This window comes from Ranitomeya imitator, chromosome 2 (genome assembly GCF_032444005.1).
Source record: "Ranitomeya imitator isolate aRanImi1 chromosome 2, aRanImi1.pri, whole genome shotgun sequence".
Taxonomy (NCBI): domain Eukaryota; kingdom Metazoa; phylum Chordata; class Amphibia; order Anura; family Dendrobatidae; genus Ranitomeya; species Ranitomeya imitator.
In genome coordinates, this window is record NC_091283.1 from 283,308,278 (window position 1) to 283,334,507 (window position 26,230).

General features: G+C 42.9%; 2 protein-coding genes across 2 annotated transcripts in view; both read left to right on the forward strand.

Moving 5' to 3' along the window:
- LOC138663173 (oocyte zinc finger protein XlCOF8.4-like) overlaps window positions 1-15,656 on the forward strand; it is a 34,181-nt gene extending 18,525 nt beyond the window's left edge. Inside the window, exons 2-7 of the mRNA XM_069749324.1 lie at window positions 7,582-7,731; window positions 7,861-8,040; window positions 8,124-8,247; window positions 8,331-8,422; window positions 8,619-8,709; window positions 12,714-15,656. Coding sequence (XP_069605425.1) covers window positions 7,654-7,731; window positions 7,861-8,040; window positions 8,124-8,247; window positions 8,331-8,422; window positions 8,619-8,709; window positions 12,714-13,564 — 1,416 coding nt within the window. The 5' untranslated portion in view covers window positions 7,582-7,653 and the 3' untranslated portion in view covers window positions 13,565-15,656. The remainder of the gene's footprint in view (window positions 1-7,581; window positions 7,732-7,860; window positions 8,041-8,123; window positions 8,248-8,330; window positions 8,423-8,618; window positions 8,710-12,713) is intronic.
- LOC138663178 (zinc finger protein 300-like) overlaps window positions 1-26,230 on the forward strand; it is a 723,911-nt gene that overhangs the window by 384,421 nt on the left and 313,260 nt on the right. The gene's annotated exons all lie outside the window — the stretch shown is intronic.

A 26,230-nucleotide genomic window follows, 5' to 3' on the forward strand; every position in this document is an offset into this window, starting at 1 on the left:
TCCCTCACTGTGAACACCTTTTCTATGAGTAAAGCCTAATTTATAGCGTCAACCTGGAGGTCAAATTTCTAGACCAGCCTCTCAAGTTAATATTCTAATCCTTGGTTTGTGATTGGATCCTGGCTATTTTACCAATGAGTACATTATTTTTCTTTGAACACTGTTAAATATGCTTATTTTGCACATTTATTTAATCAAGACTATTCACTAGGTGGGTTACTCTTAAAGAAAAAATGTCATGATATTTTCATAAAAAATTTAGTGGTTTATTGAATTGTCCACAGAAAAACCACATTGCAGCAAAACATAAAAGTAGATGAAATAGTTACAAACAGATTGTACATTTGTTCCTATCAGCGCTTGTTACTCATTGTTTCTGAGATGGAGTAGAAGTCATCTTCCTTTCATAGAGTAGAATCATAGCTACCAGCTGATCCTTCCTTGTGTGACTTGTCTGATGTCCATGGAGAATAATGGTGAAGGCAGGAGGTGACAGCCCCCACGTGACAAACCCACACCCTCCTAAGAGACGTTATTTATATGTCCCACAGACCACGTGTTCCATCTATATGGTGTTAACTTATACTCTGAGCTATATATACAGAAATAGCTTTTTGTAATGTCAAGAAGCAATGTACTCAGTACAGAATTGAGAGTAAGAATAATTCAATAAATAATTAACCCCTTTACCCCCAAGGGTGGTTTGCACGTTAATGACCAGGCCAATTTTTACAATTCTGACCACTGTCCCTTTATGAGGTTATAACTCCGAAACGCTTCAACGGATCCTGGTGATTCTGACATTGTTTTCTCGTGACATATTGTACTTCATGATAGTGGTAAAATTTCTTTGATAGTACCTGCGTTTATTTGTGAAAAAAACGGAAATTTGGCGAAAATTTTGAAAATTTCGCAATTTTCAAACTTTGAATTTTTATGCAATTAAATCACAGAGATATGTCACACAAAATACTTAATAAGTAACATTTCCCACATGTCTCCTTTACATCAGCATAATTTTGGAACCAATTTTTTTTTTTGTTAGGGAGTTATAAGGGTTAAAAGTTGACCAGCAATTTCTCATTTTTACAACACCATTTTTTTTTAGGGACCACGTCTCATTTGAAGTCATTTTGAGGGGTCTATATGATAGAAAATGCCCAAGTGTGACACCATTCTAAAAACTGCACCCCTCAAGGTGCTCAAAACCACATTCAAGAAGTTTATTAACCCTTCAGGTGTTTAATAGGAATTTTTGGAATGTTTAAATAAAAATGAACATTTAACTTTTTTACACAAAAAATTTACTTCAGCTCCAATTTGTTTTATTTTACCAAGGGTAACAGGAGAAATTGGACCCAAAAAGTTGTTGTCCAATTTGTCCTGAGTACGCTGATACCCCATATGTGGCAGTAAACCACTGTTTGGGCGCATGGGAGAGCTCGGAAGGGAAGGAGCGCTATTTGACTTTTCAATGCAAACTTGACAGGAATTGAGATGGGACGCCATGTTGCGTTTGGAGAGCCACTGATGTGCCTAAACATTGAAACCCCCCACAAGTGACACCATTTTGGAAAGTAGACCCCCTAAGGAACTTATCTGGATGTGTGGTGAGCACTTTGACCCACCAAGTGCTTCACAGAAGTTTATAATGCAGAACCGTAAAAATAAAAAATCATATTTTTTCACAAAAATTATATTTTTGCCCCCAATTTTTTATTTTTCCAAGGGTAAGAGAAGAAATTGGACCTCAAAAGTTGTTGTCCAATTTGTCCTGAGTACGCTGATACCCCATATGTGGCAGTAAACCACTGTTTGGGCGCATGGGAGAGCTCGGAAGGGAAGGAGCGCAGTTTGACTTTTCAATGCAAAATTGACAGAAATTGAGATGGGACGCCATGTTGCGTTTGGAGAGCCACTGATGTGCCTAAACATTGAAACCCCCCACAAGTGACACCATTTTGGAAAGTAGACCCCCTAAGGAACTTATCTAGAGGTGTGGTGAGCACTTTGACCCACCAAGTGCTTCACAGAAGTTTATAATGCAGAACCGTAAAAATAAAAAATCATATTTTTTCACAAAAATTATATTTTTGCCCCCAATTTTTTATTTTTCCAAGGGTAAGAGAAGAAATTGGACCTCAAAAGTTGTTGTCCAATTTGTCCCGAGTACGCTGATACCCCATATGTGGCAGTAAACCACTGTTTGGGCGCATGGGAGAGCTCGGAAGGGAAGGAGCGCCGTTTGACTTTTCAATGCAAAATTGACAGGAATTGAGATGGGACGCCATGTTGCGTTTGGAGAGCCACTGATGTGCCTAAACATTGAAACCCCCCACAAGTGACACCATTTTGGAAAGTAGACCCCCTAAGGAACTTATCTGGATGTGTGGTGAGCACTTTGACCCACCAAGGGCTTCACAGAAGTTTATAATGCAGAGCCATAAAAATAAAACAAAATTTTTTTCCCACAAAAATTATTTTTTAGCCCCCAGTTTTGTATTTTCCCTAGGGTAAGAGGAGAAATTGGACCACAAAAGTTGTTGTCCAATTTGTCCTGAGTACGCTGATACCCCATATGTGGGGGGGAACCACCGTTTGGGCGCATGGGAGGGTTCGGAAGGGAAGGAGCGCCATTTGGAATGCAGACTTAGATGGAATGGTCTGCAGGCGTCACATTGCGTTTGCAGAGCCCCTAATGTACCTAAACAGTAGAAACCCCCCACAAGTGACACCATTTTGGAAAGTAGACCCCCTAAGGAACTCATCTTGATGTGTTGTGAGAGCTTTGAACCCCCAAGTATTTCACTACAGTTTATAACGCAGAGCCATGCAAATAAAAAATATTTTTTTTTCCACAAAAATTATATTTTAGCCCCCAGTTTTGTATTTTTCCAAGGTTAGCAGGAGAAATTGGACCCTAAATGTTGTTGTCCAATTTGTCCTGAGTACGCTGATACCCGATATGTGGGGGGGAACCACCGTTTGGGCGCATGGGAGGGCTCGGAAGGGAAGGAGCATCATTTGGAATGCAGACTTAGATGGATTGGTCTGCAGGCGTCACATTGCGTTTGCAGAGCCCCTAATGTACCTAAACAGTAGAAACCCCCCACAAGTGACCCCATATTGGAAACTAGACCCCTCAATGAACTTATCTAGATGTGTTGTGAGAACTTTGAACCCCCAAGTGTTTCACTACAGTTTATAACGCAGAGCCGTGAAAATAAAAAATCTTTTTGTTTTCCCACAAAAATTATTTTTTAGCCCCCAGTTTTGTATTTTCCCAAGGGTAACAGGAGAAATTGGTCCACAAAAGTTGTTGTCCAATTTGTCCTGAGTACGCTGATACCCGATATGTGGGGGGGAACCACCGTTTGGGCGCATGGGAGGGCTCGGAAGGGAAGGAGCATCATTTGGAATGCAGACTTAGATGGATTGGTCTGCAGGCGTCACATTGCGTTTGCAGAGCCCCTAATGTACCTAAACAGTAGAAACCCCCCACAAGTGACCCCATATTGGAAACTAGACCCCTCAATGAACTTATCTAGATGTGTTGTGAGAACTTTGAACCCCCAAGTGTTTCACTACAGTTTATAACGCAGAGCCGTGAAAATAAAAAATCTTTTTGTTTTCCCACAAAAATTATTTTTTAGCCCCCAGTTTTGTATTTTCCCAAGGGTAACAGGAGAAATTGGTCCACAAAAGTTGTTGTCCAATTTGTCCTGAGTACGCTGATACCCCATATGTTGGGGTAAACCCCTGTTTGGGCACACAGGAGAGCTCGGAAGGGAAGGAGCACTGTTTTACTTTTTCAACGCAGAATTGGCTGGAATTGAGATCGGACGCCATGTCGTGTTTGGAGAGCCCCTGATGTGCCGAAACAGTGGAAACCCCCCAATTATAACTGAAACCCTAATCTAAACACACCCCTAACCCTAATTCCAACGGTAACCCTAACCACACCTCTAACCCTGACACACCCCTAACCCTAATCCCAACCCTATTCCCAACTGTAAATGTAATCTAAACCCTAACCCTAACTTTAGCCCCAACCCTAACTGTAGCCCCAACCCTAACCCTAACCCTAATCCTAGCCCTAACCCTAGCCCTAACCCTAACCCTAGCCCTAACCCTAGCCCTAACCCTAGCCCTAACCCTAGCCCTAACCCTAGCCCTAACCCTAGCCCTAACCCTAGCCCTAACCCTAACCCTAGCCCTAACCCTAGCCCTAACCCTAGCCCTAACCCTAGCCCTAGCCCTAACCCTAGCCCTAACCCTAGCCCTAATGGGAAAATGGAAATAAATACATTTTTTTTTATTTTTCCCTAACTAAGGGGGTGATGAAGGGGGGTTTGATTTACTTTTATAGCGAGTTTTTTAGCGGATTTTTATGATTGGCAGCCGTCACACACTGAAAGACCCTTTTTATTGCAAAAAATATTTTTTGCAATACCACATTTTGAGAGCTATAATTTTTCCATATTTTGGTCCACAGAGTCATGTGAGGTCTTGTTTTTTGCGGGACGAGTTGACGTTTTTATTGAAAACATTTTTGGGCACGTGACATTTTTTTATCGCTTTTTATTCCGATTTTTGTTAGGAAGAATGACCAAAAGCCAGCTATTCATGAATTTCTATTGGGGGAGGCGTTTATACCGTTCCGCGTTTGGTAAAATTGATAAATCAGTTTTATTCTTCGGGTCAGTACGATTACAGCGATACCTCATTTATATCATTTTTTTATGGTTTGGTGCTTTTATACGATAAAAACTATTTTACAGAAAAAATAATTATTTTTGCATCGCTTTATTCTCAGGACTATAACTTTTTTATTTTTTTGCTGATGATGCTGTATGGCGGCTCTTTTTTTGCGGGACAATATGACGCTTTCAGCGGTACCATGGTTATTTATATCTGTCCTTTTGATCGCGTGTTATTCCACTTTTTGTTCGGCGGTATGATAATAAAGCGTTGTTTTTTGAATCGTTTTTTTTTTTTTTTTCTTACGGTGTTTACTGAAGGGGTTAACTAGTGGGCCAGTTTTATAGGTCGGGCCGTTACGGACGCGGCGATACTAAATATGTGTACTTTTATTGGTTTTTTTTTTTTATTTAGATGAAGAAATGTATTTATGGGAATAATATTTTTTTTTTTTTTCATTATTTTGGAATATTTTTTTTTATTTTTTTTACACATTTGGAAATTTTTTTTTTTACTTTTTTACTTTGTCCCGGGGGGGACATCACAGATCAGTGATCTGACAGTTTGCACAGCACTCTGTCAGATCACTGATCTGATAGGAGTGCAGGCTGCTTCACAGTGCCTGCTCTGAGCAGGCTCTGTGAAGCCACCTCCCTCCCTGCAGGACCCGGATCCGCGGCCATCTTGGATCCGGGGCTCGAGCAGGGAGGGAGGTGAGGAGACCCTCGCAGCAACGCGATCACATCGCGTTGCTGCGGGGGGCTCAGGGAAGCCCGCAGGGAGCCCCCTCCCTGCGCGGTGCTTCCCTGTACCGCCGGCACATCGCGATCATCTTTGATCGCGGTGTGCCAGGGGTTAATGTGCCGGGGGCGGTCCGTGACCGCTCCTGGCACATAGTGCCGGATGTCAGCTGCGATAAGCAGCTGACACCCGGCCGCGATCGGCCGCGCTCCCCCCGTGAGCGCGGCCGATCGGCTATGACGTACTATCCCGTCCAGGGTCAGATAAGCCCAGGGCACCTCGACGGGATAGTACGTCTAAGGTCACAGAGGGGTTAATATTTAACAAACACTCTTCGTGTAATCTTTCTTTCTCAGAGTAAATATACAGTGTCATGCTGCAATTGGGATGTCTGTTAAAAGGAGTCAGAAGGTGTGAAGTGTTTCAAATTCTGTGTGTGTTCACAGCAAACCCCCTGGGGTTACTGGAGCCAGGAAACTGCCTTTCTCAGGATAACATATGTTGTGACCTTTGTGAAGGCTGCAGTCTCAGGACAGATGTTAATTTACTCCTGGTCATACATCCATACATATTTCACTACACTCTGAAATTCAGGATGCCAGATCCTTCTCTGTCCTGACATCATCAAATACATTATATAGTCAACCAAACCCCTCGAAATCAGTGCTTTCAGGTAACTTTAGTCTAATGTGTACGAGGGCGCTAAAAGGTAACTTATTGGAGACTGCCTCTGGCCCAGCCTAGTAGAACTTCGTACATTGCAGGCCCAGACACCATTACTAGGCATGTAAGTATCGTTGTAACTAGGCCGCCTCATACTATCAAGTACTTGGGGGAGGAGGGCATTCAGGCAAACTCTGTCACACGTTTTTAAATGCCATGCTTGCTTTTGGCAGCTGCAAGTGGTTAAACTGGCAGGGTCTTTGTTGCAGCCGCACCTGTGCCGTCCCTGCTGTGTACATCTATGTTCTGGGGCCCAAAGGAGTTAATTTTTTTTTTTAAAACAATTGTGTATTGTGTGAAAAATAAAATGTGTCTTCTGCTTTTTCCATGTTTTTTTCTTTTTACAAAAATTGTTGGAACCAATTTTCTTTAGAAACATTTTAAAGGGAAGGTGCCACCAGTTTTCTTGTACTTTGTTTTTTTTTGTGAAATTAAGCTTAAAATAGTAAATAAATTGTATTATTGCAAGGCTGAATACATGTGAGAATTCCCTAACAAACAGGCTTTCCTCACATGTATTCAGCCTGGCTAGCAGTCGTAAATCATGCAGCTGAGGCGATGAAAACTAAATCTCCGAACACTAATAAATACTCTGAGTGTTTGGGAAAACCCGAGCAACGAGTATACTCGCTCATCACTACAGCAGAACATTCCCACTACTGTGAATTGTGAAGCCCACAGAGGCGTGCCCAGTTCACAGCAGTGACAATTTTATTACAATAGATAGGGTCCGCGTCAGTCTGTTCTCTCCTATGACCATGGGGTGACTTATACACTGAAAGTGTCGTGCTGCTACTGTGAAAGCAAGATGTCATCCTCAAGTGCCTTGTTTAAACTATAACAGACGAAATATGTTTCAAATGCAATAAAAACTTGGTTATAACAGCATGTTATGCTACATTACATTGATTTATTAATGATCTACAAACGCGGTATCTTCCCTTTAATATCTTTTTTTTTTCTGGTGTTTTTCTTGTAATATAGGAAATCCTAAGACCAGAAATAAACCCCATAAAACACTGTTCATGGAGACTTTGAGATCACATAATATCTGTCCATTGTGTTTGTGGAAACAAAAAAGCTTTTATAAAAGCCTCATCATGAAGTAGTTATTTTTCAAGTCATGTGTAATGAATATATCCTGCAATATTGCTAATGCCGATTCCAGTGTCGGAAAATGATACGAGAATTAGCGTTATGTAAGATGAGACTATGTGGAACGTATTCAGCTGCCGACTCCGAGGAAGAAACTGCTTGTTGTCTGTGGCCTAAATATATAGGTTTTATTAGTAGATGTAAAGAAGGAAACTAAATACTGTGAAATAATAAATGTCATATGTTTCCCTTATTATCTCCAGTAATTGTATTATTACACAGGATTTTTATGATGTTACATCAGCTCATCTTCTCATTCAGGTCTCTACAATATCGAATCCTCTCAGTGAAGATCTTCTATATAAGAGAATTTTCCTGATTTACCCATCAAGGATGGATATGGACAGAGACAAGATGGCGGAGAGGATATTACACCTCACCCTAGAGATCCTCTTCCGGCTTACTGGAGAGGTGAGAGATTCTGATCATGTCACATTACATCATTCTTATCTATAGAAATAACAAATGGACAGAACAGGAGAGGTGAGGACTCTGGAAATGTTTGTAGTGAGATTTATTAATGTGTTTCTCCATAACCAGGATTACACAGTAGTGAAGAAGACCTCTAGTGAGCGCTGTCAGGACCCTGTGTCTGAAGGATGCAGAAGACCTCTGAGCCCAATCACAGGGCCTCCACCTCACCCCCTGATACATGAGGAAAACAATGACCAGAAGATCCTAGAACTCACCTACAAGATGGTTGAGCTGCTGACTGGAGAGGTGACACTGCTGGGAATGATGGGACATTATACAGTAACAATATGAAGGGATCGGGGGGATGATGGTATCATTGTATGTTTCAGGTTCCTATAAGGTGTCAGGATGTCGCTGTCTATTATTCCATGGAGGAGTGGGAATATTTACAAGGTCACAAAGATCTGTACAAGGACGTCATGATGGAGGTTCCCCAGCCCCTCACATCGCCAGGTAATAGACAGGACTAAATACACACTGCCTATAATTATCTGTATGTAAAGCGTGAATTCAGTCCCTGTTTCTGTTTCCCCCAGATCCATCCAGTAAGAGGGCAACACCAGAGAGATGTCCCCTTCCTCTTCCACAGGACTATAAACAAGGAGATCCCAATGCTCATGATTATCAGGTAGATGGAGAGAAGGTGTCATGAGATCTCCCCTATGATGTGTAGACGGGAGGGAAGGTCTTGTGCTCAGTCTTGTTTTATTCACCAGTATTATGTCTTATACTTGGGCAATGAGTGCAGTGGAGATGGCAGGATTAGAGCTGATCATAGATGTGACTTCTCCATCTGTCTGTGACTTTTACAATATTTGTTTCAGGGTGAAGATCTGACCCATATTAATACTACAGAGACATATGTGAGAGGTCATGAGCGGTTTAAAGAGAGGATTCCCACATATGACTACCCTGGTGAGTAGTAACCACTAAATGCAGGGAAGTCACAGATTCTTCTCAGTCACCGGCTGTGGCTAGTGATGAGCGAATATACGCGTTACTCGAGATTTCCCTAGCATGCTCGGGTGACCTCCGAGTATTTTTTAGTGCTCGGAGATTTAGTTTTCCTCTCCTCGGCTGAATGATTTACATCTCTTAGCCAGCTTGATTACATGTGGCAACCCCCACATGTACTTATGCTGGCTAACAGATGTAAATATCCAAGGAGAAAAAGGAAAATGCGGCACTCACCCAGGTAGATTGCGAATCAAAGTCCTTTATTCATCATAACGTAACAACGGACATAGTAAGGAGAGGCGGCTGGGAGAGATCAGCGGTGCGGGGAGAAAGAACAGGACTACGATCGTTTCGCAGATCACAGATGTAAATAATTCAGCTGCGGCAATGAAAACTAAATCTTCGAGCACTAAAAAATACTCGCAGGTCACCCGAGCATGCTAGGGAAATCTCGAGTAACGCGTATATTCGCTCATCACTAGCTGTGGCTGCTTTATGGGTGGTGTAGTCCGGCCATATTACCATGATCACCATTTTGCCTCTAGACCACAACATTCTCCTCCATCCAAAACTGTTCAAATGACTTTGGGCATTGAAAACCCTTTTATATATAGAACTTACCACCTAGAGGATTCACCTACCCCCTGAGATTAGAAGATGCTGAACATTACCTGCCCAGACCTGTAAACTACAAAGCCAAATGACAGAGCATATAGAATGTGCTGATAAGTTAGAAAATCACTTGAAGAAAAGTATTATGGGCCTGTAAGAGAAAGCGGAGGGTAATTAAGCAGTTGGCTTCCTAGAATCCTGATATCTTATTGGATGAATCTACCTTCTCCCCCTTCTGTGCTGCTGAATGTGCTCATATTGTCACTCACTACAAGACCAGGTCCAGTCTTTCTGACCAAACTTTGCTTTTATGATCGACAACATTAAATGTGCAGTGAGGGCCAAGTGTGAATTTCTGTACAATCACAGCAGAGTTTCCTTTTATCCTGACTTTTCAATTTGTATTAAAACTAATTTCAAGGAGGATTGTGATAAACTACAGGAAAACCATTACACCTGTGCCATGATATATCTCTAAGCTGTGCGCGGCTGACGGATGTAATATGCATTTATTCACGCCTGCAGGAGATGTTTTGGCATGGCTCAAGCCCTGGTTTCTTGGAATCACTCCACATCATAAATGTTTTCGATCATAAGTAATTCAGATTACTGCACAATCTCTCCTGAAATGTGGAGCAATATTATTTTCTCTAATTTTCTGGTCAGGACTCATAGTAGCTCCAATGGTCCACCATACAGTAAATGAGTGCATCTCTGGTTTACTGTTGGAGTTCTCCCCTCGTACATACATTGTTGTTGGGGATGTAACATAGAATAAAAACATGTCTTTTTTTACCTGTTCATTCTGTATGCTAGTTTGATTGTGGTGGGATTGTCCTGCATCACTTATGTGAGTCTGTAAGTCCCTGATAGTCTTAAAATTAGCTCTTAATCTCCTTCCAAATGTCTAAGATCAAAATTTAAAGTGAACCTGTCATAAGCTAATACAGATCCATATGTAATCAGAGCACCACATAAAGCCCTACCCACAGGCCGCCCACAGCTCCACCCCGAAGCACGAGAATCTCAATAACTGAAAACTATAAATACAGATTAAACAATAACCACAAGATAGATTTCATCAACCAATTAGTAATCAGTATAACGGCGCCAACCTGTCACATTCTGTAGGTTATTGTGTACAATCCTGCTGACAGGTTCCCTTTAAAACATCTCAGCTCTGCACTATTATCCGCAGTTCTCTTTAAATGTGTAATATTTCTTCTTGAAACTCATCTGACAGAAAATATTGGACCTTACGATAGTTTAGATTGTAAAGTCACCGAGCCCCATACTCTATTTACACCAGAGACTTTTCACCACTATCACCACTAGTTACTCATTTATTACTGATGAAGACTGTTGAGTTTGATCACTTCAGTAGATGTGTAATTGTCTATAGTCACAGTATTTGACTACAGTAGTGTCCAAAATACTCTGATTTAACCTCCTTGCCGCAGCCAGTTTTGTGTTTTTAATCAGGCCCCATTTTTAAAATCTGACGTGTGACACTTTATGTGGTGATAACTTTGGAATTATTCACAAAGGATAATAGAAAACAAATGGATCTTACAAATTATTTTCCAACTTCGCACAATACCCTACATACGATTGTAGGCTACTGTCTGGGCAAACAACAGTATAAAGAAGGGAAGGAGCGCCATTTAGGCTGGTTTCACATTTGCATTGGGCAGAGCAGCGGAGGGCTGCGTAGTTCCTCTGTTAAGACCCGCCCACTGCCGCACCTCTTCTATTCAGCTCTGCTTACTTCGGCATGCGTCCTGCGTACCTATCTTTAACATTGGGTACGCAGGCCATGCGAATGTAAGCGGATGCCTCCGCATGTGTCATTTTGATGTTGTGCCGACCACAACAAAATGCAACATGTTGCGTTCGATGCAGTTCGGCGCAGCATCACAAAGACGCATGCGGAGGCATCTGCATTCATTCGCATGGCCTGCGTACCCAATGTTAAAGATAGGTGCACAGGACGTATGTTGACGTAGGCGGAGCTGAATAGAAGAGGTGCGGCGGTGGGTGGGGCTTAACAGGAACTACGCAGCCCTCCGCAGCTCTGCCCAATGCAAATATGAAACCAGCCTTAGCTATTTGAATGCAGATCTAGCTGGAATACTTTCCAGACACAATGTATTGGGTCACCTGGCAGCTCAAAAGATATCTAGATATCCACCATGAACATGCTTGGTACTATCTTCTCTGCTTTCCGTATCGCAAGGATTGCCTTGCTCATACCCCTTTAGCACCCTTACATGGATCTGGACTTACACTGGGACCCCTAGGCTTGGACCATGGCGTTATCTGCTATTCTGTGGTGTTTGTTGGCAAGAAGAATAGTCAGGCAGCTGGATCAGAACCAGAAGGACAGAATACAGAATGAGAAGACGCAAGAGTAGTCAGTAAACAGGCCACGGTTGCAACATGAAACAAATACACAAGCCACATGTGAGCTGAGCACAGAGGATTGAACCAGAGGATAAGAAAGCTGTATCTGGCAGATTCTGGCAATGTGCTTTGAGCTTTAGTAGGGTGTGGTAGTTTCCAATTGGCTGAAGTAGGGAGCAGATTACTCCAGCTGGACAGCAGGAACAGATCCCAGATGAGATTGGACACCCCATATGCAGAAGCCCTAATATAACTGAGAGAAAACCAGAATAGTCAAAATCCCGATAAAGTGATTCCATTTTATAAATTAATTCACTGAGGGTTATAATCAACATGAGGAGTGAATATTTTGACTCCACGGACACTTTCCGGAAATTAACACACAGTGGATGTTGGTGAGTGATAATTACACATTTTCCATTTTATTACCCAACACTTAGTGCCCAGATTGTGCTCCAGGAGACACACCATAAATTTAGTAGGTTCTTCTCACTATAATATTGCTAAATACAAGTATCCTAAATGTTCTTTGAGCACCCTGCAAGACTCAGAATTGAGAGCTGATTTTGCTGGATTGGTTTATAGAAACCTTGTTGCTTTTGAGCCACTAATAGTGTGAGAGCCTTTGTTTTTCCATTGACAGATGATGGACCTGAGTGGGGACATTTTTGTGAGATGAGAATTGGTATTATTTTCTCCTAATTAACATTGATTGGTTTCTCTTTATTCAATTTTTGGGAGGCAGAATGAACAAACAGTTGAACAACACGCACTACTGGTTCATCCTATAAGGTTTTCTATTAGACTGTGAACTGTCATTGTCTTGGTAAATTAATTACATTTTTTTACATGAACTGTCCATAAAAATGGCAAGCTAAGTAGAAATGTTTACAAATTTAAAACTCAAGGATATTTTATTAAAAAAAATAATTGTTTTTTTATCTTAGCAGATGACTGTACCAGGAGATCAGAAGGACAGCTGATATCTTCAATTTTTAAATCTGATGATCTTGAGATCCTACAAGATACAACTGAAGTGAATGCTATTACCACGGATATACCATCATCCCTTCACAGCAAAGATCTGTCATCTGATGCTATGGAACAAGTGCCATCTTCTGATTCATTACCGACTACTAAGGAAAATCAAAGTCACAAAAGAGGCATTAAAAAACAAACTACTTCTAAAGAAAAGAAGTCATGTTCAGAATGTGGGAAACATTTTACACAGGAATCACATTTTGTTAACCACCTAAGAACTCACACAGGAGAGAAGCCTTTTTCCTGTTCAGAATGTGGGAAATGTTTTAACCAGAAATCCGCTCTGGATAGACATTGGAGAACTCACACAAGGGAGAAGCCTTTTTCCTGTTCAGAATGTGGGAAATGTTTTAACCGGAAATCGATTCTTGATAGCCACCAGAGAACACACACAGGGGAGAAGCCTTTTTCATGTTCAGAATGTGGGAAATGTTTTATGCACAAAATCACTCTTGATAACCACCAGAGAACTCACACAGGGGAGAAGCCTTTTTCCTGTTCAGAATGTGGGAAATGTTTTAAGCAGAAATCGCATCTTGTTAATCATTGGAGAACTCACACAAGGGAGAAGCCTTTTTCATGTTCAGAATGTGGGAAATGTTTTAACCGGAAATCAGTTCTTGATTGCCACCAGAGAACTCACACAGGGGAGAAGCCTTTTTCCTGTTCTGAATGTGGGAAATGTTTTAACCAGAAAGCTCATCTTGTAATACACCAGAAAACTCACACAGGGAAGAAGACTTCTTCATTTTCTTAATGTGGGAAATATTTTACTTGGAAATCAACTGTTAATAAACATCAGATATGTCACATAGGGGAGAAGCCTCATTTTTGTTCAGAATGTTGAAATCGTTTTAACCAAAATTGGATCTTCTTAAAGAGGTTGTCGAGTCATTAATGTTTGCTGACAAAAGGATAAAACAAAATTTATTAATTCCAAATGTAAAACTATACCCATAATTCACCCGCTGAAGGTTAGTCAGAAGGTGACTAATAGAAAAAACATATACCCCACGTTCCAGTATATAGGGTGAGGTGACGTATACACACTAATTGTCCAAGAATCTAATTTCTATGGGTTTTGTCATCCTCACCAAAGGCGACTCATCAGGAGATCTCAAACTATCTACTTAGTAAGTTTATAAGCCACTTCAGTGGCTGTCAGTGAGGAATAGAAAGTATATGAAAATACAGTATGATTATTGTGTTTTTCCTCCTATAGGGACTGCCCTAGTTTGGTATTGTAACAGCTGTCAATTAGTAGTGCAGACAAATTGCCCTAGACTAAACTTATTTTTCAGACGGCCCAATATATACCACTCAGGGAAAGTTTACCTGCTTCAAAGATCATTAGCAGCTTCTAACTAATGGCCATGCTGCAGTCATTTCAAGGAATGAGTGAAATATCATTATAAAGACTAGGGATATGTGCAACCATAATGTGTGGGAGATCTCTGCAATTATTTAGTATGAATATGGAAATTATCTCTCGAAGTTAAGTGTTCCCTGAGCGGTATATACTGTATTTTCACATACTATCTATTCCTGACACTGGAGTGACTTATAAACTTACGAAGTATATAGTTTGAGATCTGGGATCTACCAATATGTGTCTAGTTTTCTGACTGTTTCGCATAACATGATACATGATTTTTGGGTTTTCTTTGTCTAGTCTCACTTGAATATAGGTCAATATTAAATAGTTTCCTGATAAGTCGTCCTTGGTGAGGATGATGAAACCCATAGAAATGAGAGGCTTGGAGAGTGAGTGTGTATACATCACCTCACCCTATATACTGAGATGTGGGGTATATGTTTTTCTATTAGTCACTTTCTGACTAACCTTCAGGGGTGAATTATGGGTATAGTTTTACATTTGTAATTAATAAAGTTTAGTTTTATCCTCTTGTCAGTGAATCTTCGGGTGCAATCACAGTTGTTGTTTTTTTTTTACCATGTTCACTAAATGCTAAAAGTGACTGGCAATTAGGATTTTCCAGGTCATTATGAGTTCATAGACACCAAACATGTATAGGTTCTTTTTTATTGAAGTGCTGAAAAAAAATTCCAAAGTTTAGTAAAAAAAAAATTGTGGCATTTTCCTATACCAGTTGCGTCTCCATTTTTCATGATCTCGGGTTGGGTTAGGGCTTATTTTTTGCATGCCGAGCTGACATTTTTAATGAATACCATTTTGGTGCAGATATGATCTTTTGATTGCCTGTTATTATATTTTATTGCAATGTTGAGGTGACCAAAAAAAACATAATTCTGGTGTTTTGACTATTTTCTCATTACGCCGTTTAGAGATCAGGTTAATTTTTTTATATATTGATCGGGCGATTCTGAACGCGGAGATACTAAATATGTGTATGTTTGATTTTTTTTGTAATTGTTTTATTTTGAATGGGGCGAAAGGGGGGTAATTTGAACTTTTAGATATTTTTTTATTAATATTTTTAAAAACTTTTTTTTACTTTTGGCATTGTGAAGACATACTGCATTGTATCTTAACTAACCAGACAACTATTTTCAGCAAATCAAGAATAATAGAATTTTATCTGTATGTTATCTTTCATATTTAAGTGTTGATTTCTAGTTGGTCAAGAAAATACTTTTGTTTGTGTAAGCTGCTAATATTGACTTTTATTGCTCGCTTATCCTTGATCACTAGTGATGTTTGCTAATATGCTAATTATGCGTTGTGTTATCATGCCAGTTTGCTGACTTCAAAAGCAGAGAGGGAAAAGCTATGCAAATATTTAAATAATCAAGTAATGCTACTTGATCTCATCTCCATTCTTTTTTTTTTGATTCAAATAAATTTTTATTAAGAATAACAAGATAAATGACATGTTACATTCTCATTTTCAATACAAAGCTTTTTTCCCCCTTCAAACATTCCCCTTCAATCCCACCACCCCCCAACCCCACCCAACAAAGCAGCTCACCTTGCTTAGCACTTCCATCATTAGACCTATATACTATCTAATCCCTCGGCCAATAATATAAGCCACATTTAACATTACCATTAATTAGGAACCTTAATTAACTCTCCCTCTATAATACCCCTATCCCATAGCAATCCACGGAGACCACATTTTATTGAACATTTCGATTTTCCCTCTTTTTTTATAAAACCCCTTTTCCAGTGTCAGGCCCTGCTTCACATACTGGAGGAACTCTCCTCTTGACGGTGGTTCTTCCCTAATCCAATTTCGAGCTATTACCTTCCTAGCCATGTATAACAATCTGGCAATAGCTATCTTCAGGTTGTTATCCACTCCAATCTCATCCACACATCCCAACAAGCACACTATAGGATCCCTTGGCACCTTACATCCATACGCACCTTCCATATGACTCAAAACTACCACCCAAAAAGCAGCCTGTCTCGGACACGTCCACATCATATGGAGTATATCAGCATCTGCAGTTTTACACCTCGGGCATTCAGAATCATCACGCAAACCAGCCTTATATAGCACCATCGGTGACTTATAAACCCTGTGTATCACATAGAGCTGTGACAGTCTATACGGTTCACTCAGTGACAATCGTGGGACCCATTCTAGCACCGACTCCCAAGTCTCATTCTCCATTGGACCCAGATCCCTCTCCCACTTAGCTCTCGCCATTATTGGAAACCCCAATAGGAAAATGTGCAACAGATCTTTATACAAAGTAGATATGACTCCCCCAGTAGTCCCTTCATTACACACATACTCCAGTACTATATCCCTCTGAATTCCAATACCTCCGTTTCTACTCTGAGCTCCAAAAGCATGCCTCATCCGCAAATACTGAAATTCCCCCACAGTCCCAAGACCAAATTCCGCCTGTAATTGGGAAAATGATTTCAATTCACCTCGCTCAATTATTTGATACACGTACTGAATCCCTTTGACCTGCCATTCTGTCAGTACCCCCAGTGCCTCAAACTCCTGTAAGTTGCTGTTATGCCATAGCGGTGAGAATCTAGTCAAATCCGTGACCCCCCGTATATGTCTCAGCCTACCCCACAGCCTGCGTATCAACAACACAGTCGGGTATAATTTCCCCAGAGCCCCCAGGGATCCATCCTCCAAACATTGTACCACTGGCCTTCTTTTTGTCACCACTTCCATCAGCCGCTGTACCGCCCCAGATGACCCTTCATGCGCCCAGCCTTTTAAATGCTGACTCTGGGCTGCAAGAAAATATATTTCAGGGTTAGGCAATGCCAATCCCCCATCTTCCTTGGGTCGCTGAAGTGTCTCCAGTTTGATACGTGGATGCTGTCTCCCCCATATCAAATTCCTGAACAGAGAGTTAATCTGTCTAAATCTCCCGCGTAGTATCCAAACTGGCGCATTATGAAGAATATACAGTATTTTTGGCATCAAAATCATTTTAATAAGATTCACCCTACCTACCACAGATAAATGCAGTTTAAGCCAAGCATCCGCTTTCGCTTTAAGAACACCTAAGATTGGAGTCAGATTTCTATGTATATACTCAGTGACCGGCATAGATACCCATATTCCAAGGTACTTAAATTGGCTAGTCACCTCCAGTCGCCCATCCTCCAGTGGCTCCCCACCATCATCATCCACCTTTAACAAGACAGACTTACTCCAGTTTATCCTAAGTCCCAACACCGATCCGAAACGCTCAATAATCCCAATGGCTCCCTCCAAGGACGTACCCGGGTCAGCCAGAAATAGCAGAATGTCATCCGCATACAACGCCACCCTTTCTTCAATCATCCCATATTTAAACCCAGTCACCTCATCAGACCATCGAAGCTTAGCAGCCAGTGGTTCCACAGCCAGAGCAAACAAAAGAGAGAGCGGACACCCCTGTCTCGTTCCTCTAGCCAGTTGTATGGTCCGTGATAACTCCCCATTTACCCTAACCCCAGCCATCGGCATCGAGTACATCAGTCGAATCCAGGATATGAACTGCGGTCCAAACCCCATACTCCGGAGCACGTGCCAGAGATATCCCCACTCCACACTATCGAACGCCTTATGAGCATCTAAAGATGCAATAACTCTCTGGCCACAGTTGTCGGATCTGAGTTGCAAATTCATATACAGCCTTCGTAAGTTGATCGCAGTGGACCGATCAGGCATAAAGCCGGACTGGTCTGAGTGCACCAGGCCGGAAATAACACTTGTCAACCTCATCGCCAACACCTTAGCCAGAAGTTTAACGTCTGTAGTAAGCAAGGAGATTGGCCGATATGAATCCGGCTGTGTCGGGTCCTTCCCCTCCTTAGGAATCACCACTATTATGGCCTCCCGCATAGATGCCGGTAGACGACCGCCACTCCTAGCCTCCTCCAGAAGTACCCTTAATTTAGGGATCAGCACTTCCCCAAAATTTTTATAAATTTCAGCAGGAAATCCATCTACGCCAGGTGCCTTCCCATTAGCCATAGACTGCAGTGCCCGACCCAATTCCTCCTCCGTAATGGGAGCTTCCAAATCTTCTCTATCTATGTCACTCAGCCTTGGGAGCTCCAATTCCTCAAGGAACGCCACCGTGTCCTCCACCGACCCATCTACCTGAGAGGAATATAGGTCCGCATAAAAATCCGCAAAAATGTCCAAAATCTCTGAAGTCTCAGAGACAGCCACACCGCTCCCCGATACCAAAGAATGAACAAAGGAAGTGTTTCTCTGGGCAGAAGCCACCATCGATAGCAAATGACCCACAGATTCGCCCTCCTGGTAAAAAGCCAGATTCATGAATTCCCTCTTCCTTTCAGCCTTACCGAGCAATACCTCCTCCAACTGACTCTGAGCTGCCTTTAGCCTCCTCCCAGCTTCCGGAGTACCCGCTATTACCATCTCATCCTCGGCTATCCTCAGCCCTTTAACCGCCAACCTCTCTGTCTCTCTCGATTTCCTCTTACACCTGCTAATATCCCTGAACAGCAGTCCCCTCAAGTACGCCTTCATGGCTTCCCACACAGTAAGAACATCTACACTTCCCTCGTTGATCTCAAAAAATTCCACCAACTCCTTCTTTATCTTTTCCAAGTCCATACTGTGTAGCCAATTAGGGTGAATCTTCCACTCCTTCCTGCTTCCGATCCGTGTCCCCACCGGCCGAAATTCCACCTCAACTGGACTATGGTCTGAAAGAGCCCTAGGCAAATATCTCACCTCCCCTACCATCGTGTCCAGTAAACAGTTACCCAGCGCCAAGTCAATCCCAGACAAAGTACCATGAGCTGGCGAGTAGCATGAGTACGTCCTTTCCCCAATATGTCTAACTCTCCATAAATCAATCATACCTACTTCCCGGACATAGGTCCCAAACGTAGTGATATGTCCCCCTGTTCTATTCTGGGGATTTTTGTTTTTGTCCCAAAAGTCATCACAGATATTATTAAGGTCGCCAATAATTAGAGATGGTAACGGTCCCCAACGCTCTACCCTCTCCAGCACCTCTCTTATCTTCTTACTTGAGTATGGGGGCGGAATATACATTGCCGCTATACACATCAACACTCCATTTATTTTACATTTCACCACCACATACTGACCATCCACATCCTCTTTTACCATTACCTCCTCATACTGCACCCCCGCAGGTATTAACACAGACACACCCCTAGAGTACGTCGAGAAAGTAGAATGATACGCCCTCTGTATCCAGCGCCTATTCAATACGTTTACCCTCTCCCGCACTAAATGTGTCTCCAGCAGACATATCATTGAGACCTTCTGTTCTCGGACATACTGCAGACTTGCCGCCCGCCGTGTTTTATCCGCCAGACCTCTCACATTCCAACTCAATATTTTAATACAATCTCCCATCATGTGGCTCATCATTTCTTAAAGTATCCAATTTCCCAAGTATGAGCTGCCCCAACCCTCCCACCCCCCCTGCCCCCTCCCCACTTTGCCCCATAACCCCACCAATATAACGCATTCTTCCTCTGATCAAGAGTGGGGCTCCACTGCCCACTGCGAACACTCTCCCTTACTTAACCCTCTCCATTCGCGTCCCGCTGCCATAGCAATCACAATTTCCCCCCCAACTTTCACTTTATTGTATCTTAACATTTCAACTTATATTAACATATAGAAAAAGTACCAAACCAGTTCACAGTACCCAGCATAACCCTCATCCCCCATACTTAGTAGTTGGTACTGTCCCCTCCGGCCATTCCTTCAATATGACCCAGCAAAACCCCCAACAGTTGCTCAACTCTTTAACCATTGCTAACGAGCGCAGAACTCTCCTCCATCGACAGAGAAAACAAATCCCAACTGGATCTCGCCGAAATGTCAGTCGCCCATTCCCTTAAGTTTTTTCTCATGAGTATCAAGCCACTGGGTAGCGTCCTCCGGTGTCAAGAAAAAGTGGGTCTTATTAAAAGCCATCAGTCTCAGCTTGGCGGGAAACATCACCGAGTACTGCACTCCCAGCTCCCTCAGTCGCCGCTTGACTCCAGTAAACTTCATCCGCTGTTTCTGAACCGCAGCGGAATAATCCGGATAAATGGCGATTTTTTTTTACCTCCAGCCGTCAGATCCTCCATCTCTCTAGCCTTTCTAAGGATAATGTCTCTGTCCCTGTAATTGAGTATTTTAGCAAGCATGGTACAGGGATTCGCTCCTGGGGCAGGGGGCTGCGGCGGGACCCTATGAGCACGTTCAACAGCAAAGACTTTTGTCAACACTGTGTTCCCAATCTTCTCCAACAGCCAGTTCTCCACAAACTCAGTGGGATTTCTCCCCTCAGTCTTTTCAGGCAGCCCCACTATACGTATATTATTTCTTCTGGATCTATTTTCCAGATCCTCATTTTTAGCAGCGAGCTCGGCTATTGCTTGGGCGAACTTCTTTTCAGCTTTTTGTAGCTTAACTATGTGATCTTCTGCCGTGCTCACCCTCTCCTCCACCACTCCTATACGTTTGTCCATTTTCTGCAGAACCGCATTAATCTGTGCCGTGTCCCCTTTAACTTCCTGCATCTGCTGGGCCAAGGAGTTCAGGGATTGCTGACATGAAGAGATCAGTGTGATAACATCTCTAAGAGTCGACTCTTCTCCCTGTGATATGGCTTCAGGTCCCCCTCTAGCCCCAGCCATGCTGCCTCTCTCCTTCCCCCTCTGTACCTCATGCTGCTCAGCCTTGCTTGCTTCCTCCTCTGTCATGATTCCAATGGCAGGGAATCACAAAAGGACAAGCACCAACGAGCTCTATGGTGATGGAACCTGAGCTGACCGCGACCCTAAACCTGAACACACAAATAACAATAGCCGGTGAACGTGCCTACGTTGATCCTAGACGTCTCGCACCAGCCGAAGATCTAACTTCCCCTATTAGAAGAAACACAGACCTCTCTTGCCTCCAGAGAAATACCCCACAGAAATAGCAGCCCCCCACATATAATGACGGTGAAATGAGAGGAAGGCACATACACAGTATGAAAACAGATTCAGCAAAATGAGGCCCGCTAAAACTAGATAGCAGAGGATACAAAAGTAAACTGCGCGGTCAGCAAAAAACCCTTCAAAAAACCATCCTGCAATTACTTGAACTCATGTTCCAACTCATGGAACATGAGGAGCAATTACAGCCCACTAGAGCAACCAGCAGCAAAGAAACAATTATATGCAAGCCGGACAAGACAAAAATAAAGCAAAACGTGGAACAAGAAAATCAAAAACTTAGCTTGTCCTGAAGATTACTGAAGCCAGAAGCTGAGGTAACAAAACACTCTGATAACCTTGATAGCCGGCGGGGAAATGACAAGAAAGCCCGGTTAAATAGGAAACTCCCAAATCCTAATAGAACAGGTGGACACCAGAGACAGCAGAACACAAATCACCCAGTACCATCAGTAACCACCAGAGGGAGCCCAAAAACAGAACTCACAACAGTACCCCCCCCTTGAGGAGGGGTCACCGAACCCTCACGAGAACCACCAGGGCGACCAGGATGAGCCCTATGAAAAGCGCGGACCAAATCATCAGCATGAACATCAGAGGCAACCACCCAAGAATTATCCTCCTGACCATAACCCTTCCACTTGACCAAATATTGGAGTTTCCGTCTGGAAACACGAGAATCCAAGATCTTCTCTACAACATACTCCAATTCTCCCTCCACCAGCACCGGAGCAGGAGGCTCAAGCGAAGGAACAACAGGTACCTCATACCTCCGCAACAACGACCGATGGAACACATTATGAATAGCAAACGATGCCGGGAGATCCAAACGAAACGACACAGGGTTAAGAATTTCCAAGATCCTATAAGGACCGATGAACCGAGGCTTGAACTTAGGAGAAGAGACCTTCATAGGAACAAAACGAGAAGACAACCACACCAAGTCCCCAACACGAAGTCGAGGACCCACGCGGCGACGGCGATTAGCAAACTGCTGAGCCTTCTCCTGGGACAACTTCAAATTGTCCACCACATGACTCCAAATCCGATGCAACCCATCCACCACCATGTCCACTCCAGGACAATCAGAAGGCTCCACCTGACCAGAGGAAAAACGAGGATGAAACCCCGAATTACAAAAGAAAGGAGAAACCAAGGTAGCAGAACTAGCCCGATTATTAAGGGCAAACTCGGCCAGCGGCAACAAGGTAACCCAGTCATCCTGATCAGCAGAAACAAAACACCTCAAATAATTTTCCAAGGTCTGATTAGTTCGCTCCGTCTGGCCATTCGTCTGAGGATGGAATGCAGACGAAAAGGACAAATCAATGCCCATCTTAGCACAGAACGTCCGCCAGAATCTAGACACAAACTGGGATCCCCTGTCAGACACGATGTTCTCCGGAATCCCATGCAAACGAACCACGTTCTGGAAAAACAGAGGGACCAACTCAGAGGAGGAAGGCAACTTAGGCAAGGGTACAAGATGAACCATTTTAGAAAAGCGGTCACACACAACCCAGATGACAGACATTTTTTGAGAGACAGGGAGATCCGAAATAAAGTCCATGGAAATGTGCGTCCAAGGCCTCTTCGGGATAGGCAAAGGTGACAACAATCCACTGGCTCGAGAACAGCAAGGCTTAGCCCGAGCACAAACCTCACAAGACTGCACAAAAGAACGCACATCCCTCGACAAGGAAGGCCACCAAAAAGACCTGGCCACCAAGTCTCTAGTACCAAATATTCCAGGATGACCTGCCAACGCAGAAGAATGGACCTCGGAGATGACTCTACTGGTCCAACTATCCGGAACAAACAGTCTCTCAGGCGGACAACGATCAGGTTTACCCACCTGAAACTCCTGCAAAGCACGTCGCAAGTCTGGGAAGACGGCCGACAAAATCACCCCATCCCTAAGGATACCAGTGGGCTCAGAATTTCCAGGGGAGGCAGGCACAAAACTCCTAGAAAGAGCATCCGCCTTCACATTCTTTGAACCTGGCAGGTATGAAACCACAAAATTGAAACGAGAGAAAAACAGTGACCAACGAGCCTGTCTAGGATTCAGACGCCTGGCAGACTCAAGGTAAATCAGATTTTTGTGATCAGTCAAGACCACCACACGATGTCTAGCACCCTCCAGCCAATGACGCCACTCCTCAAATGCCCACTTCATGGCCAAAAGTTCCCAATTACCCACATCATAATTCCGCTCAGCGGGCGAAAATTTTCTAGAAAAGAACGCACATGGCTTCATCACCGAGCAATCGGAGCTTCTCTGTGACAAAACCGCCCCCGCTCCAATCTCGGAAGCATCAACCTCAACTTGGAAAGGAAGCGAAACATCAGGCTGACACAACACAGGAGCAGAAGAAAACCGGCGTTTAAGTTCCTGAAAGGCCTCCACAGCCGCAGGAGACCAATCAGCAACATCAGCACCCTTCTTAGTCAAATCCGTCAAAGGCTTAACAACACTAGAAAAATTAGTTATAAAACGACGATAGAAATTAGCAAAGCCCAAGAACTTCTGCAGACTCTTAAGAGATGCAGGCTGCGTCCAGTCACAAATAGCCCGAACCTTGACGGGATCCATCTCAATAGTAGAAGGGGAAAAAATATACCCCAAGAAAGAAATCTTCTGGACTCCAAAGAGACACTTTGAGCCCTTTACAAACAAGGACCTTCCTGACCTGCTGAACATGAGACTCCCAGTCATCAGAAAAAAACAAAATATCATCCAAATACACAATCATAAATTTATCCAGATATTCACGGAAAATATCGTGCATAAAGGACTGGAAGACTGAAGGAGCATTAGAAAGTCCGAAAGGCATTACCAAATACTTAAAATGGCCCTCAGGCGTATTAAATGCGGTTTTCCACTCATCACCTTGCTTTATTCGTATAAGATTATACGCACCCCGAAGATCAATCTTAGTGAACCATTTAGCCCCCTTAATGCGAGCAAACAAATCAGTCAACAAAGGCAAAGGATACTGATATTTTACGGTAATCTTATTCAAAAGACGATAATCTATACAAGGCCTCAAGGACCCATCTTTTTTGGCCACGAAAAAAAAACCTGCTCCCAAAGGGGACGAAGATGGACGATATGTCCCTTTTCCAAGGACTCCTTAACATAATCCCGCATAGCAGTATGCTCTGGCACTGACAGATTGAACAAACGACCTTTAGGAAATTTACTACCAGGAATTAAATCTATAGCACAATCGCAATCCCTGTGAGGAGGAAGCGAACTGAGCTTAGGCTCCTCAAAAACATCCCGATAATCAGACAAAAACCTCAGAAGGAGTAGATGAAGCGATAGAAATCGGAGGTGCATCATCATGAACCCCCTGACATCCCCAGCTTAACACAGACATTGTTTTCCAGTCAAGGACTGGATTATGAGTTTGTAACCATGGCAGACCAAGTACTAGAACATCATGTAAATTATACAATACCAGGAAGCGAATCACCTCCTGATGAACGGGAGTCATACGCATGGTCACTTGTGTCCAGTACTGAGGTTTATTCATAGCTAAAGGTGTAGAGTCAATTCCCTTCAAAGGAATAGGGACTTCCAGAGGCTCAAGACTAAACCCACATCGCTTGGCAAATGACCAATCCATAAGACTCAGGGCAGCGCCTGAATCTACATAGGCATCGACGGAAATGGATGATAATGAGCAAATCAGAGTCACAGACAGAATGAACTTAGACTGTAACGTACTAATGGCAACAGACTTATCAACCTTTTTTGTGCGTTTAGAGCATGCTGATATAACATGAGCTGAATCACCACAATAAAAGCACAACCCATTTTTCCGCCTATAGTTTTGCCGTTCACTTCTAGACTGAACTCTATCACATTGCATTGTCTCAAGTGCCTGTTCAGAAGACACCGCCAAATGGTGCACAGGTTTGCGCTCCCGTAAACGCCGATCAATCTGAATAGCCATAGTCATAGACTCATTCAGACCCGTAGGCGCAGGGAACCCCACCATAACATCTTTAATGGCCTCAGAAAGGCCATCTCTGAACTTTGCAGCCAGGGCGCACTCATTCCACTGAGTAAGCACCGACCATTTCCGAAATTTTTGACAATATATTTCTGCTTCATCTTGCCCCTGAGAGAGAGCTAATAAAGCTTTTTCAGCCTGAATCTCCTGGTTAGGTTCCTCATAGAGCAAACCCAATGCCAGAAATAACGCATCCACATTAAGCAACGCAGGATCCCCTGGTGCCAATGCAAATGCCCAATTTTGAGGGTCACCCCGCAGGAAAGATATAATAATCTTAACCTGCTGAGCAGGGTCTCCAGAAGAGCGAGATTTCAAAGAAAGGAACAGCTTGCAATTGTTCCTAAAATTCAGAAAACTAGATCTATCTCCAGCAAAGAACTCTGGAATAGGAATTCTAGGTTCAGACATAGGAGCATGTACAACAAAATCTTGTATATTTTGAACCTTAGCAGCAAGATTATTCAAGCTGGAAGCTAAACTCTGGACGTCCATGATAAACAGCTAAGGTCAGAGCCATTCAAGGATTAAGAGGAGGAAAAAAAAAAAAAAAATCAGCCAGGCACAATTAAGGCTAGGCAGCAACCTCAGAGGAGAGAAAAAAAAAAAAAAAACTTCCTCAGACTACTTTTCCTCGTACTTCAGCCCAAACATTTTGGCCGGCTATACTGTCATGATTCCAATGGCAGGGAATCACAAAAGGACAAGCACCAACGAGCTCTAGGGTGATGGAACCTGAGCTGACCGCGACCCTAAACCTGAACACACAAATAACAATAGCCGGGGAACGTGCCTACGTTGATCCTAGACGTCTCGCACCAGCCGAAGATCTAACTTCCCCTATTAGAAGAAACACAGACCTCTCTTGCCTCCAGAGAAATACCCCACAGAAATAGCAGCCCCCCACATATAATGACGGTGAAATGAGAGGAAGGCACATACACAGTATGAAAACAGATTCAGCAAAATGAGGCCCGCTAAAACTAGATAGCAGAGGATACAA